The 15,436-nt window shown below is 40.5% G+C and overlaps 1 protein-coding gene across 12 annotated transcripts in view; it reads right to left on the bottom strand.

The window, feature by feature from the left end:
• The window catches only part of NRCAM (neuronal cell adhesion molecule), a 230,693-nt gene that overhangs the window by 18,655 nt on the left and 196,602 nt on the right, over positions 1-15,436 (bottom strand). For 6 of the 12 annotated variants that reach the window (XM_056573936.1, XM_056573930.1, XM_056573929.1 and 3 more), the window contains 8 exons: positions 12,365-12,466; positions 11,800-11,997; positions 11,646-11,716; positions 10,959-11,184; positions 10,744-10,859; positions 10,002-10,206; positions 9,181-9,300; positions 7,341-7,526 (listed from right to left, as the gene is read on the bottom strand). In XM_056573936.1, the coding sequence (XP_056429911.1) occupies positions 7,341-7,526; positions 9,181-9,300; positions 10,002-10,206; positions 10,744-10,859; positions 10,959-11,184; positions 11,646-11,716; positions 11,800-11,997; positions 12,365-12,466 (1,224 nt within the window). The remainder of the gene's footprint in view (positions 1-7,340; positions 7,527-9,180; positions 9,301-10,001; positions 10,207-10,743; positions 10,860-10,958; positions 11,185-11,645; positions 11,717-11,799; positions 11,998-12,364; positions 12,467-15,436) is intronic. The other 6 variants (XM_056573937.1, XM_056573939.1, XM_056573940.1 and 3 more) reach the window with 1 other exon arrangement.

Genomic DNA, 15,436 nt, shown 5'->3' with positions numbered 1-15,436 from the left:
GAACAGAACCTGGCAGCACAGTGGGACTTGGTAGCCCTTCTGCATACCGCCTACTCGAAACTGCCCCTCATGATTAAGCGACTGGTCTTGTTACATGATCCTATCGTCTCTAGGAAGGAGATGCAGAAGGCTTTTGGCCTCCCCTTTCTCCTCTCCAAGAGGATGCCCTTATGTCATCATCCTGAATTCCCGCAAGGGAGATCCTACACTTGGCTGTCCCTCTGGAAGGACCGAGGTATATTAGTGGTTGGGGACCTTATGAATAAGGAGGATTGTCGGTGGTACACTCCTGCTGAGATATTATCTAAGTTTGCTCTCCCTAGCTCACATATTGCTCTCCCTAGCTCTCCCTTTGCTCTCCCTTGCTCTTGCCAATCAAGCCAATACATTCTGTAATAGTAGGCTTCATAATCTCACACTTGAATCACAATCCCACTACTTAGATTACATAATCGGTACGAGAACTAGACACTCTTCAATCTCTTTACTCTAACAAGCCTGTTCTAGTGGGTTTCTTAAAATGGACCCTAAAACATTATTCTGTACGTGGGAGAGGTGGACTGGGCGAAGGTCATCCTCTCCGGATGGACGGTGGTACATAAATGTGTAATAAATGAGAGATGGAGGGGAACTTATTTTAAAATGGCTCACGCTGCACTATTTTCCTCTCCGGATTTTCCACACAGAATTACCAGTTGGCCTAAATGCCAAAAATCCTTGACAAATTTTTATCATGGTGTCTGGACGTGCACACATTCTAGCTCCTACTGGGAGTTAGCTGCAAGTTATATTAATGACCATTGGAGAGTGAGAGTCCCGATTACACAGAGTAGCCTGTTCTTTCACAAGTTGCGTCCCCTGGAGGGGGGAGGACAGGGAGGGAAGGAAGCCCCCTCAGATGGTTCATGTGGCCTTGTTGGTGGCTTTACGCTGCTTCTTTGCTTCTTGGCTCTCAGACACTACACCAGATTTGTCCATGCTGATTGCTCAAATGAAGGTTTTCTTTGGGGTAGATAGGCTAGATGCAGTGCATCACAAAATGACTGGCACAAAAAGGTCTTCCAGAAATGGAAATCATTCATAGTGACAAATTTTTATGTGCAGGAGATAGCTGACATAGTGCGCCCCTTCCAGTACACGGAATGGTATAAAATGGAGGCTCTCAACGGCTCTTTGGGTCGCCTCAGCTTTCACTGACCATTTTCTCTTTGGACGCATGTGATTGGCTTTGTCCCGCACATTTTTGTTCGTATTTGGGATACCCTGGGGATCTTTTATATTCCTTCCTTTACTCAGGGATGTGTGGATCATCTGTCACTGGCTACCTATATCGCATGTGATAGACTATCTTACTGGGCCTTTCAGCCTGTTCGGGACCCTGGATTGTTATGTTGGAATGCCTTGTGGCTTCTCATTTATGTTATGCTCTTTTTTTGCACTGTATGCCTATTTGGTTTTTGGCCGCACTGTTGGGGCTTGTTTTATGTGTTCTGTTTTATGTTTTGTTCTGTTTTGAAAATGCTAATAAATACATTGAAAAAACAACTGCTACCCAATATCTTATACTGCTACCCTATATCTTATAATTGTCATCACTAATGGTATTTAAAGGGGTACTCTGCTGCTCAGTATTTGGAATAAACTTTTCCAAACGCTGGAGCCGGGAGCTTGTGACGTCATAGCCCCACCCTTCAAGACTTCACACCCCGCCCCCTCAATGCAAGTCTATGGGAGGGGGCGTGACGACTGCAAGTCTATGGGAGGGGGTGGGGCTATGATGTCATAAGTTCCCTGCGCCAGCATTCAGAACAGTATGTTCCAAATGCTGAGCAGCAGAGTACCCCTTTAATGGTAACAAGTAATATATTCAAACAATATCTACATCCTTTACATTATCTATGCATTAGATAGCTTTGCATCGTCTGTAAATGCAGAGAAAATACAACTCGTGCATCATTTGTATCTTGACACATTAACCTCTTAAGGACGCGTTTTATAACACGGGGTCACGCTTTAACCTTGCGTCATATCGGGTCGGTCCCGGCGGCTAATGACAGGCGGGACCCTGGGCACCGATCGTTGTGCCGCGCGCTATTAACCCTTTAGACTCTAAAATGAAAGTAAAAGCTTCCCGGCAGCTCAGTCAAGCTGAACGGGACCATCGAGGTCCCCTTTACCTGCCTCCGTCGTGTCCAATCAGCAATTGATTTCCCCAAGCCTGAAATCCAGGCTTGAGCAGTCGACCGCCGATAACACTGATCTTTGCCGTGTCAATGCACGGCAATGATCTGTGAATAAGATCAGTATGTGAAGAGTAATAGCCACTAGGGGGGGCTATTACACTGCAAAAAAAAAGTGTGAAAATAAATAATAAAAGTAAGAATCACCCCCCTTTTCCCATAAAAAAAACTGTGTAAATAAAAATAAACATATGTCTGAACTATAAAAATATATAATTAATTAAACCGCACGTTCAATGGCGTACGCGCAACAAAATGTATTTTTGGTCACTTTTTATATCATGAAAAAACGAATAAAAAGCGATTAAAAAGTCTGATCAATATAAAAATTGTACCAATAAAAACTAAAGATTACGTCACAAAAAATTATCCCTCATACTGGCCCGTACGCGGAAAAATAAAAAAGTTATAGGGGTCAGAATATGACCATTTTAAACATATACATTTTCCTGCATGTAGTTATGATTTTTTTTTTAGATGAAATAAAAATCAAACCTATATAAGGCTGGGTTCACACTACGTTTTCTCCCATACGGGAGCGCATACTGCAGGGGGGAGCTAAAAGCTCGCGCTCCCGTATGTCACCGTATGGGCTCCCGTATGCCATTCATTTCAATGAGCCGACCGGAGTGAAACGTTCGGTCCGGTCGGCTCATTTTTGCGCCGTATGCGCTTTTACAACCGGACCTAAAACCGTGGTTGACCACAGTTTTAGGTCCGGTTGTAAAAGCGCATACGGCGCAAAAATGAGCCGACCGGACCGAACGTTTCACTCCGGTCGGCTCATTGAAATGAATGGCATACGGGAGCGCATACGGTGACATACGGGAGCGCGAGGTTTTAGCTCCCCCCTGCCGTATGCGCTCCCGCATGGGACAAAACGTAGTGTGAACCCAGCCTTAGTAGGGTATCACCTAAAGATAAGATGTAATTTTTACCAAAAAATGCACTGAGTAGAAACGGAAGCCCCCAAAAGTTACAAAATTGTATTTTTTCTTAAATTTTGTTGGACAATGAATTTTTTTTCTACTTCACCGTGGATATTTTGGTAAAATGACTAATGTCACTGCAAAGCAGAATTGGTGGCGCAAAACATAAGCTATAGTATGGAATGTTAGGTGCAAAATTGAAAGCTTTATGATTTTTAGAAGGTGATGAGGAAAAAATTTAAGTTCAAAAACGGAAAAACCCTGCATCCTTAAGGGGTTAAATAAGTGAGCCAATATGCATTGGCTTTCCGGACATGCTGGTAGTTTTGCAACAGCTGGAGGCACACTGGTTGGGAAACACTGCTCTAGAAAGTTGACCCTCAGTTTCCTGACACATGAGTCTAATGTCAAAAACCTGACACACACTATTATGCACACTGCTCCATAAAAACAAAGAATACATTCTATAAGTACAAGTATATAGTCAATATGCAGTGAAGATCACAATTATTTCTATTATTAAAGCTGTAGTCTTATTTTCTTACTCTGCTCGCTCAATGTACAGCATGTACTTATTCACAAAGGAATTACATAATAGATCTGTAATTGCTGTCTCTTTATTTCCCCCATCAATGTCAATTGAACCATACATTAGTGAATTACCTTTTCAATGGAACCCTAGTATCTTGGTAAACTCTACCCATTATTGCAGTAATTCCACCTGTCTACCATGCGCCATGACTTGGCACCTAGGCTGCAGACTATTCTTCCAAAATGACATTATCATAACGTGCATACAAGCCTTTAAAGAAGCACTGCAGCCAAAATGAACTTATCTCCTATCCACAGGTCGGACCCCCGCAATCTCCTGAACGGGACGGGACTTGGCTCTGAGTGAGCCTGTGTGTAGGGAATAAGTAGCTGATTTTGGGGGGTCCAACCACTGGGACCCCACGCAATCTCCTTAACGGGACCCAGCTCTGGCTGCAGTTCCTTCTTTGCAGCGGCATGATAGTAGAAGATCAAACAGGGAAGAGCAGCAAAACCACAGACTGTTTTGTAAGTACTTCATTTGTATTTGCCAAAAATGCACAGCAATCTGTGTTATAGACAGCATGACACACTACCACCCTACAGCAGCCACAAGCAGTTTGAAGATTTCAATCTTCGCATTTAATTCCTTAGTCAGCAGTTTCTCTGTGTGTGCTGCCATCTAGTGGTGCATGCTTGTACACATTTTTACAAATGGAGATTGCAGACATTTTTCCTATAAATATTACATTTTCCTAATACTTTGCACGTATTACATGATGAACTTTACACCAATGCACTAAACTATATTTAACTGACTGCAACCTTATATTGATGGTTCTGTAGCCATTGAAGTCCCGTGGGCCCGATTGGTATCTGTTATATGATCTGGAACTGCATTGGGATTTTCATTATAAACTGTGACAAAATAACTGAAAATGTTTTACATCTAAATCTATTAAAATGATACAGGATACCATTTTATCTCCTATTATCCATGGTCTGAACCTGCTGACATAGTTCAGTTACACCCAATAGAGTTATAACGGAAGGCGTCATTGAACCTTTGCGGCCCCTGAGCTACTTGCCATAAGCATTAAACTGTACAGATTCATGTCAAGTCACAACTGTGAATCAGGTATAATGTACAGCTAATGTGTGAGATGTCAGCAAGGAGTGACAGCAAAGGGAGGAAGTAGCAAATATGTCCTTTCATCCTAAATAAAAAGTAATAAATATAAGACACTAGTTGTGTTAAACAAAATTTATATATATATATATATATATATATATATTTATAACTATAAAGTGGTGGCTGTTGCATGCAAATAGATAAAAAAAAATGTTAACAGGTGACAAAACTGGTGAAACTAAACAGTTTCCGCCCCATGACATCTTTTCCCTGGGGTCCCGCCGCTGGGGATCCCTGCAATCTTGGCTGCAGCATCTCAGACATTCGGTGCACGTAGCGAACTTTGCTCCGTGCCAGATGACTGGCAAAGCAGGGTGGTGGCTCGTAACATCACAGCCATGCCCCCTCAATGCAAATCTATGGGAAAAGGGCGTGCGCGTGTGCACGCCCCCTCCCATAGACTTGAATTGAGGGGGCGTGGCTGTGACATCACGAGCGGGGCACGTCCTTGACGTCACGAGCCTCTGCGCTGCACCGATGCTCCAAACGGATGTCAGGTGCAGCAAAAAGATTGCGGGGGCCCCCAGCGGCAGAACCCCCGCGATCAGACATCTTATAGGTCTAATATGTCTAGGGGCGGAGTACCCCTTTAAAGTAAAGGCAACTGTGTCCTTAGATGCTATCATTTAAACATCCTATTTCTAAGTGAAGGAGTCACAACAACACAATACATTGCATCACCATCTGTAAAAATGGCTTCTTTTAATGCAAGGCTGATCCTCTTAAAGGAGTACTCTAGTGCAGAGTATTCCTGCTCCTTTCTGCCCGGGCTGCAAAATAAATGAAAATGAACCATCACTCACCTCCCTGGGTTCCCGCGGGGCGCCACTACAGCTGTTCGGTCCTCCGGTGCATCTCCCTCATACTTCCTGGTGTAACAAAGCATCACATGGCGCTCAGCCTATCGCCGGCCGAGGCTGAACATCGCGGCGGCCGGCGATAGGCTGAGCGCCATGTGACGCTTCGTTACACCCGGAAGTATGAAGAGGATGGACCGGAGGACCGATCAGCTGTAGTGACGCTCCGCGGGAACCCAGGGAGGTGAGTGATGGTTCATTTTCATTTATTTTGCAGCCCGGGCAGAAAGGAGCAGGAATACTCTGCACTAGAGTACTCCTTTAATGCAAGGCTTTCACAAAACATTTCATCTTTGCCTGCTCCCACAGCAGGTGAGGGAAAACTAGCTATACATGAAAGCAGAAGGACGCTAAATAAATAATATTTAGGACCTGATGTACACAACAATTTCTACTGGGAAAAAAACATTTCAGAAAAATACGCTATTTGAGCGTTTTTTGGCCACACACTAGAGTAGCTTTTGTATAGAAGAGGAACACACTAAATATGCAGTTCCTATTTTCGAGTGCTATCCTTCCACACCACTAACACTAATTCAAGACATCCCCTTTAAGACTGTAGTTGTGACAGAGAAATGGCAGATTGTATGGGAGACAGTGGCCAACCAGTCAGATAGTATGGAATAACCATCCATGCGCAGCTCTCCACTTTGGTTCATAGGGGGACCTAAAGCAATTGGACTCCTGTTTTGACATCCATTGACTCTAGTACGACATATGGGCAATTATCTCCATGAGGCAATCCTGTTAAAGGGGTACTCCGGTGGAAAACATTTTTTAAATCAACTGGTGCCAGAAAGTTAAACAGATTTGTAAATTACTTCTATTAAAAATCTTAATCCTTCCAGTACTTATTAGCTGCTGAATACTATGGAGGAAATTATTTTCTTTTTGGAACACAGTGCTCTCAGCTAAATCACGAGCACAGTGCTCTCTGCTGACATCTCTGTCCATTTTAGGAACTGACCAGAGCAGCATATGTTTGCTATGGGGATATTCTCCTACTCTGGATAGTTCTTAAAATGGACAGAGATGTCAGCAGAGAGCACTGTGGTCATGATGTCAGCAGAGAGCTCTGTGTTCCAAAAAGAAAATAATTTCCTCTGTAGTATTCAGCAGCTAATAAGTACTGAAAGGATTAAGATTTTTTAATAGAAGTAATTTACAAATCTGTTTAACTTTCTGGCACCAGTTGATTTAAAGAAAAAAAAAAGTTTTCCACCGGATTACCCCTTTAATGGCTCATCGTTATCCACTACCAGGATACACAATTGAATTTTTCATCAGACAATAGCTTTGGCCAAGAATCCTCCATTGACAAGCATGATGTTTTTACCAGTCTCATAGACATAATATTCCTGTAAGATCCCATTAAAATAAGGATAGTTGGCCGAAATCTAATCCAATTTGGAGAAAAAATTCTTCAAAAAAGGGTGCAAGGGAGAAAAGCTTATCCTGCTCCATTTAGAGACTGTGCAGAAAATAAACAGTAAATAAAGTGTCATGAAGTGTCATTGTGTTGGCATAATACATTAATAATAACAAGAAAATGACAATCAAGGCCAGAGAGTAAGTCTATGTAGGTACATACCCATCTTACCTTCATCCATTAGAGTTATCGCTTCCTGAGTACTTTGGCTTCCAGGTCCAACAGCAGTGTGTGCATTAAAGTAAAACTTGTATCTTGTATTCTGAGCTAAGTTCTTAAGAATGTGACTTGTTTCATTTACAGGGATTGTAATTTCAACTGGCGGGCCTAATTCATGTGTAGCATTTACTGGAAGGAAAGGAAAATGTATTAATAGGCACACAGTCACACTCGTAGTAGTAGCTACTTCTAGGGTAACCTACCATGAAATCTCCTATAAAGGGGTACTCCACCCCTAAACATCGTATCCACTATCCAAAGGATACGGGATAAGATGTTGGATTGAGGGGGTCCGGCTGTTGGGAACTCCTGCGATCACCATCCACGCACTTGGCGTGCTGAACATTATGTTCATAACGCTGGGTTCGGTGGCTGTGGTTGTGACGTCACACCAAACCCCCTTGTGACGTAATGCCACGCCCCTCCATGCATGTCTATTGGAGGGGGCATGATGGCTGTCACACTCCCTCCCATAGACATGAATAAGTATACTGTCAATTCTTTTTTTTTTTACATATTTTTATTAGTATGACATATGAACATTTCCCTTAAACCCTCCCCCTCCCACCCTCAACAGAATCAAGGAAGGGGGGTCCCACACAGAAGAACATCAGACGAAGACAACACTACAGACATTCCAGTCACACACACATATCCAGCCATACCATATGAGCTCCTCAGCATCCAAATAGCTAGCTTAGGTCGGGGAGGCACCCCGAATCGGGGGTCTGTAGAAACCAGTAGAAACCAGTCTGTAGAAATCCAGCAACAACCATGGAACCCAAACCATGTCAAACTTTTTGGGACATTTCCTACTGACATAAAGAGCGTGATATAATGGCACATATTTATTAACTAGAGCTATCCACCGAGCCAGAGATGGTGGGGACACATCCTTCCAGGCCTTCACTATAACCTTGCGTGCACAAAACAAAAGAAACCATATCAAAATGCTTCTATAAGAGCCCCTCTCCAACCCATTAACAACTCCCAGCAGACACACCTCCGGCGTGAAAACAAAGGGGAATTCTAAGTGATCGGATAAGAAAGCCATCATGTCCCTCCAGAAGGGCGCAACACAGGAGCAGTTCCAAACTGCATGTAGAAAGGTCCCCCTCTCTCTCCCACACCTAAAACAGACCTCCGACCCCGAGACCCCCATCCGATGCAGCCTAACAGGGGTATAATACAAACGAAAGATGAACCTAGATTGAATAAGCATACCCCGGGCGCTGACAACTGTAGGATAATACGTTTCAATAACCTCCTTCCACATAGCCTCAGATAGAGTAGGAATATCCTCAACCCACCTCCCCTGTGCCACAGCAAACGGGTCCGGACCCACTGATTGTAGTAAAGCATAACTCTGTGTAAGTGGCTTTGCAAGGTCGGTGGTCCCCAGTAGCTGCTCCACTTCATTAAAAACAGGAGTAACCTCCAGGGAGCCAAACTGTGCAAATACCTCATGTCGCAGCTGAAGATACCGGAAGTGGGCATCCTGAGGGACATGAAAGTGGTCTCTAATCTCAGCAAAGTAGGGAAAGACACAGTCCTCTCCAAACAGGTGCATGGCAAATTTGACTCCCCTGGAGCTCCAGAATCCAGCTGCCTCAAACCCCCGTAGGTGTTCCAAATGTGGATTACCCAACAGGGGTGCTCTTGGAGAGACAACCGGCTGAGGAAAGCGGCCAGTAACCACCGACCAGAGTATACTGTCAATTCTATAGCTTTCTTTATTAATAAAAGCAGAGAATATTCATAACTAAAGTCTTTGATTACTTACTTGACTGGTACTTTAAAGTATATTTAGTCAAGACCCCATTCGGATGTGCTGGTGGGCTCCACATCAGTGTCAATGAATCATGAGATTGATGTATAATCTGTAGAAATGCCACACTGGGAACTATTGAAAAAAAAAAAAAAAAAAGAGTAACTTTTCTAATTGTTTATTTTAAATATTCATTACCACTATTAATGCAGTACACTAAAGAATAAGGATACAAATCTCAATATAGAAGTAATGCATGTGTCCAGTAATATTATACCTCAGCAACTAAATATCACCAAAATACATCACATTGACAAAAAAAAATTTGCAGATTTAGCTGTAGCTATTACTTAGCAATTATTATGATCAACCAAAACACAACTATTATCACTATAATCCTAAGTATTAGTTACTGTGTCATTCAACAGGGAGATGATTTTATTGAATATTACCTTACTTTTTCTAATACTTGTTTAAAGAGACATAGCAGTCCATGCGCAGCGTTGTAGATATATGTATATATATATATATATATATATATATATATATATATACACACACATATAAATAAATATAAAAAATATATGTATATATATATATATATCCCCATGCTTTAAGGTAGACATGTATAAATTTATAATAGATGCATGTATGTAGCATTTTGCTAATAGATTTTATTAGGGTTAAAGCTCTGTTGTCTGAATACTCCTGATGACAATAGGGGGGCTACATTACAAATATGTAACAACAACAATAATTGTATTCTCCTTTTGTAATGGTTGTTAACACACAAAATGGTGAGCCAATAAGCATTACTGTGTTGAAAATGTTCGTACCTCCTTCTGGGGTTTCAAAGTATTTATCTTTGCTAGCAGGACCTTCCCCCTTGCCATTGACCACTCTGACATTGAGAAAGTAGTTGGTGTTGGGCTGTAAGCCAGGAAGCATTCCATGCGTTCTGTTTCCAGAAAATGGCAGCATCCATTTTTCTATGTGCCTCCGATTTCGGATAGTTTTGTTTTGGGCTTTCCAATAGTAGACCTATAATGTCCAAGACACAACATGTTATAAAGCTTAATAGCATTTTAAGTAGAATGTATGGTAAATTTTCCTAGGACCCATTAATGAACTTTAAAAATGAAAAGGAGAAAAAGTGGGCAAAAACACTTAAAATTCTTATCCAATTACAAACAATGTTTTAGTCTAGACATGCTCCCCAGTTCATACATGTTATCATCTCCAGCTTGGAATTGTTTTGGCAAACACTGTGTACTTGAAACCAACTTACTTCCATAATTCCGTGTTAACCAACATGTTTCAAATATAAGCTTAAAATGTTTTGGTTTATACAAAATGATGGAAGCAGAATGTGGATTTTTCATCACTAAAGAAAGCTGTTCCTATTTCCCTTTCGGGTTTTGGATTTTTCCACTGTTAGAAGAGTTAGGCTTTTGCCAGAGATGTTTCTTACAATCAGTAAAAAATGTTACTCAGGGAACAGTGCATCAAACGTATAGGACATATGTCAGTCTTTATTTCTTTATTTATATGCAGGATTACATCATACAAAACTCCTACCCTGTATCCCTGAAGATGACCTCGAACAGATGTCAAAGGGACAGAATCCCACCGAACCTTTGCCAAAGTAGTATTAATGACTTCCACCTCAACATTACTGGGTGCAACCATTGGAACTGATGAAGGAGATAAAAGGGAGTTAGTACTCATAATGAGAGAATAAGTTCATTGATAATAATCTTCTATTAGGCCCCTTGAACTTTTACAATACTTACGATCTTCTCCTGAATGTCCGATCACGACTGCCGGTTCTGGAGCATATCCGAGGTCATTTAAAGTCTGAACTTTTATTTCATATGGAACAAAGGTTGACGTGCCAGACACTATGTACTTGGAAACATTTGCCACGGTGACAGATGTCCATTCTTCATCAACATCTTTCTGCCTCCAGCTAACTTTGTATTGAAGACCAGGTCCATTGCAGTCAAAGCCTTTCATAGGCTAAATGGGTCAGGAAGAACAGGAAGATGTCATATGTAATGTACACTTTACAGATATTTCCATACTTAAAGGGGTATTCCGGCCAAATACATCTTCTCCCCTAAGATGTATTTGGCCGGAATACCCCTTTAAATACTCCACATATATTATTAGTTAAAAGGGTAACTAATAATAAAAGAAAATTAACATACAGTATTTTGATCAGTTAGGGTTCAAGTCCTGAGACCCCAACAAATCATTGAAAAGAAGGGTCAGAGCACTCAACTGTGTGGTACGAGAATTCACAAAAAGTCTACACTGCTTCACACAAGTGCTTCTGCCCTTTTGTTTTACTGATCATGGGGGTCTTAAGACTCGGAACCCCACAAGAGCAAGGCTTCTGACATACTGCTCTGACATGATAAATGTTTTTGACACATTCGTTATGCTGTAAAGATAACTGTAGAGAAGTGCACACTTACTTTCCAAGTGATCACCAAGTTGTCTGGCTCTGTACCTACACCCTTTATACCAGATGGATTAGAATCAGGCTCTGGGAATAAAAATATATAAATGTAAATTTTGCATCGCTTTGTTTGCTATTAAAACTAATATGTTCCATTCCAGCTTACGAACCTGCTGCTTTTGTCATGTAACGTTCTGATGAATCACTATGGTCACTACGACCAATTTCATTGACAGCTATAACGCGGAAGGAGTAGTTTACATAGGGAGAAAGGGACAGGGTTGCTGTGGATTGTGTACCACTGACTTTAGAATGGACGTGCCATACTCCGGGTTCATGCATTGCATCTTCATACTCAATGATAAACTCTGAGGACAAGAGAGATGTTAGAATAACAGCTAAATCCTCTTTAGTCTAAATCCTTGCACCCTAGAAACTGTAAAATAGTTTTCTAAAATATAGCTAAAAAATATTGGTATAGATTACATTTTTGACAAAAAAATATAATCATGTAACCAGATGCAATCTATAGATTGTAAAATCTAAAAATATTAGTTTAATACACTGGTTTGCAGCCAACACTGAAAAACATCTAAGATTAATTCTTAAGAGACCATGAAACCAATTGCTTCTAAGAAACAAATATGGGCCTTTATAAAAACAATACTGGAATGAAATCTAATTTACTATGTAAGAAACATGTAAAAAAAAAAAAAAATGTGTATGCATTATTACCTGTAATAGGACTGTTATTATCATCTCCTGGTACCCAAGAGAGCTGTACGCTTCTGTCAAGACGGTCGGTCAATTCTAAATCTAAAGGTGGATCTGGCCGATCTGAAAGTCAAATGTTCTATTATATAAAATAGATTCTACTCATCTACCAACAGCTGAGAGATATGCAACCAAGAAGAAAATCTATTAATTCATGTGGGGCAAGAGACAAATATATTCACATGCAGCTAAAAGTACAATAACAAATGACAGCGTTAGGCATAGATTAGGCATAGATCTGCCAAAATGCAGGATGAAATCTAGAAAATAAAATGTAGCCACCTGTAACAGATATTAGAGCATTCAAACACTAAATACCTTTCTTATCCCATTTCTTAGCTTCTGGAATTTGTCCACCACTATATACCCTGACTAGGGCTTTATGTAGCAGTTTACCTTAACCCCTTAAGGACCAGGCAAATTTTAATTTTTTTTTGCATTTTCATTTTTTCCTTCTTACCTTCTAAAAATCATAACTCTTTTATATTTCCATCCACAGACACATATGAGGGCTTATTTTTTGCGTAACCAATTTGACTTTGTAATGGCATCACTTATTTTACCATAAAATGTATGGCGCAACCTAAAAAATATTATTTATGTGGAGAAATTCAAAAGTAAACCACAATTTAGCAACTTTTGGAAGGTTTTGTTGTCACGCTGTACACTTTGCGGTAATAATGACATATTTTCTTTATTCTGTGGGTCAATACAATTAAAATGATACCCATGCTATATGCTTTTCTATAATTGTACCGCTTTAAAAAAAATCGCAAACTATTTTAACAAAATTAGTATGTTTAAAATTGCCCTATTTTGACCAACTATAACTTTCAAATTTTTCCATATACGGGGCCGTATGAGGGCTAATTTTTTGCGCCGTGATTTGTAGTTTTTCTTATTGGAACCACTTTTGCTTATATTTAACTTTATATAAATTTTTTATACATTTTTTGGGGAATAAAATGTGACAAAAAAGCAGCAATTTTTGAATTTTTTTTTAATACGTTTACGCCGTTCACTGTACAGGATAATTAACAATATATTTTGATAGTTCGGACTTTTATGCATGTGGCAATAACAAATATGTTTATTAATTATTATTTTTACGCTTTTTGGGGGTAAAATGGGGAAAAAGGGACGATTTACATATTTATTGGGGATTTTTCTAATTTTTTTACTTTTGTTTTTACACTTTTTATGTCCCCATAGGGGACTATTTATAGCAATAATTTGATTGCTTATACTGTTCAGTGCTATGCATAGGGCATAGCACTGATCAGTGTTATCTGCTCGAACTTAGACCAGAGCAGAAGACCCCTGGAAATGGCCAGAGGCAGGTGAGGGGCCCTCTGGCCGAAATGCTGGATAATCAGATCCCTGCAGCACTGCGGGTGATCGGATCATCCAATTTAAGTACCGCACTGCCGAAAATGCCGTGATCTGTATTGATCACAGCATCTGAGGGGTTAATGGCCGACATCAGCGCGATTGCTGATGTCCGCCATTACCGGCGGGTCCCTGGCTGCTGATAGCAGCTGGGACCTGCCGTGAATGACACGGTCCCGTGCTCGTGGTCATTACAGAGTGTAAAAGTACATCATGGTGCGCTAAGTTTCACCGCACCATGACGTACATTTACGTCAATTGTCGTTAAGGGGTTAAAGGATCTATCATATTCACAGGTATTAAAGGGTAATCAAGTGGAAAACATTATTTTTTTAAATCAACTGGTGCCAGAAAGATAAACAGATTTGTAAATTACTTCTATTAAAAAATATTTGTTCTTCCAGTACTTATTAGCAGCTGTATGCTACAGAAGAAATTCTTTTCTTTTTGAAATTTTTTTTTCTTGTCCACAGTGCTCTCTTCTGATACCTGGTTCCAGTATCAGGAGATACGGAGCAGGAGAAAATCCCCATAGCAAACCTATGCTGCTCTGGACAGTTCCTGACACAGACAGAGGTGTCAGCAGAGAGCACTGTGGACAAGACAAAAATAAAATAATTTACTCTGTAGCATACAGCTGCTAATAAGTACTGGAAGGATTAAGATTTTTAAACAGAAGTAATTTACAAATCTGTAACTTTCTGGCACCAGTTTTCCACCAGAGTACCCCTTTAAGTGTCTGATGTCCCAGTGGTTGGACCTCCACAAATCAGACACATCATTGATACTATCTCATCTTAAAAAGAGGGGTCATGAAAGCGCATAGTGGAGTAGCAGCATACATACTCAACTGTTGCTCCATTCAATCTTGGGCATACAAGACCCCTTGAGATCTCAGCTGTTTGACCAAGACTATTCAGACACCTACTTACCCCCTGAATAAGTGATAAAGGTGCTGTATTGGGATAAACCCTTCAATCTATCGCCCAAGAGAGCGGATTATGCTTGTAGAATATGAGCTCTTAAGACCCTCCATTGACAACAAACACATTTTTAGGTTCTAGAATACTAGCACCACACATCTAATACATACACAGTACACTTTTAACAAGCACATGTAGTACAACACTTCTAGAACTAAATAGGCCTGATCACTTCCAGCAGTGCTCACACACATACAATGAACTGGTCTACGTAAATGAAGCCATATACTGCAGCTGAGGCCATGCACAAAAATAGCCAGCTTATTACATCAACAAATATAATGGTCCAAAATAAAGGGGAACTATTAACAGGAAATTATGTAGTCCAACACATGAGAGAAAGGGAAATGTTCTAGGCATTTATGTTGAGCATGGTCACAACGTAATCCCAATGTAATAGTCAGCAATAACAATAGCACTTTGCCGAATAAGTGAAAGAGGCGTTTAGTTGTTTATGGATAAAACCTCTTAGTTATGTCTCCTTTGTCAGCAGGACTACACAACATGCACTTTGTAAGAAGTATATGTCCCCTTTAAAATATGCATGTAAATTAAAGGAACACTACAGGCAAAGCTAATGTGTAGTACGCGTAGTACTGGGGCTGAGGAGGATATGCATGAGTTATAGATTCTTGCTTTGGTGTTCTTTAAATCCTTATGG

Source organism: Hyla sarda, chromosome 4 (assembly GCF_029499605.1).
Source record: "Hyla sarda isolate aHylSar1 chromosome 4, aHylSar1.hap1, whole genome shotgun sequence".
Classification (NCBI taxonomy): Eukaryota; Metazoa; Chordata; class Amphibia; order Anura; family Hylidae; genus Hyla; species Hyla sarda.
The sequence above is the reverse complement of the archived record's forward strand: the minus strand, read 5'-3'. Positions and strand labels throughout refer to the sequence as shown.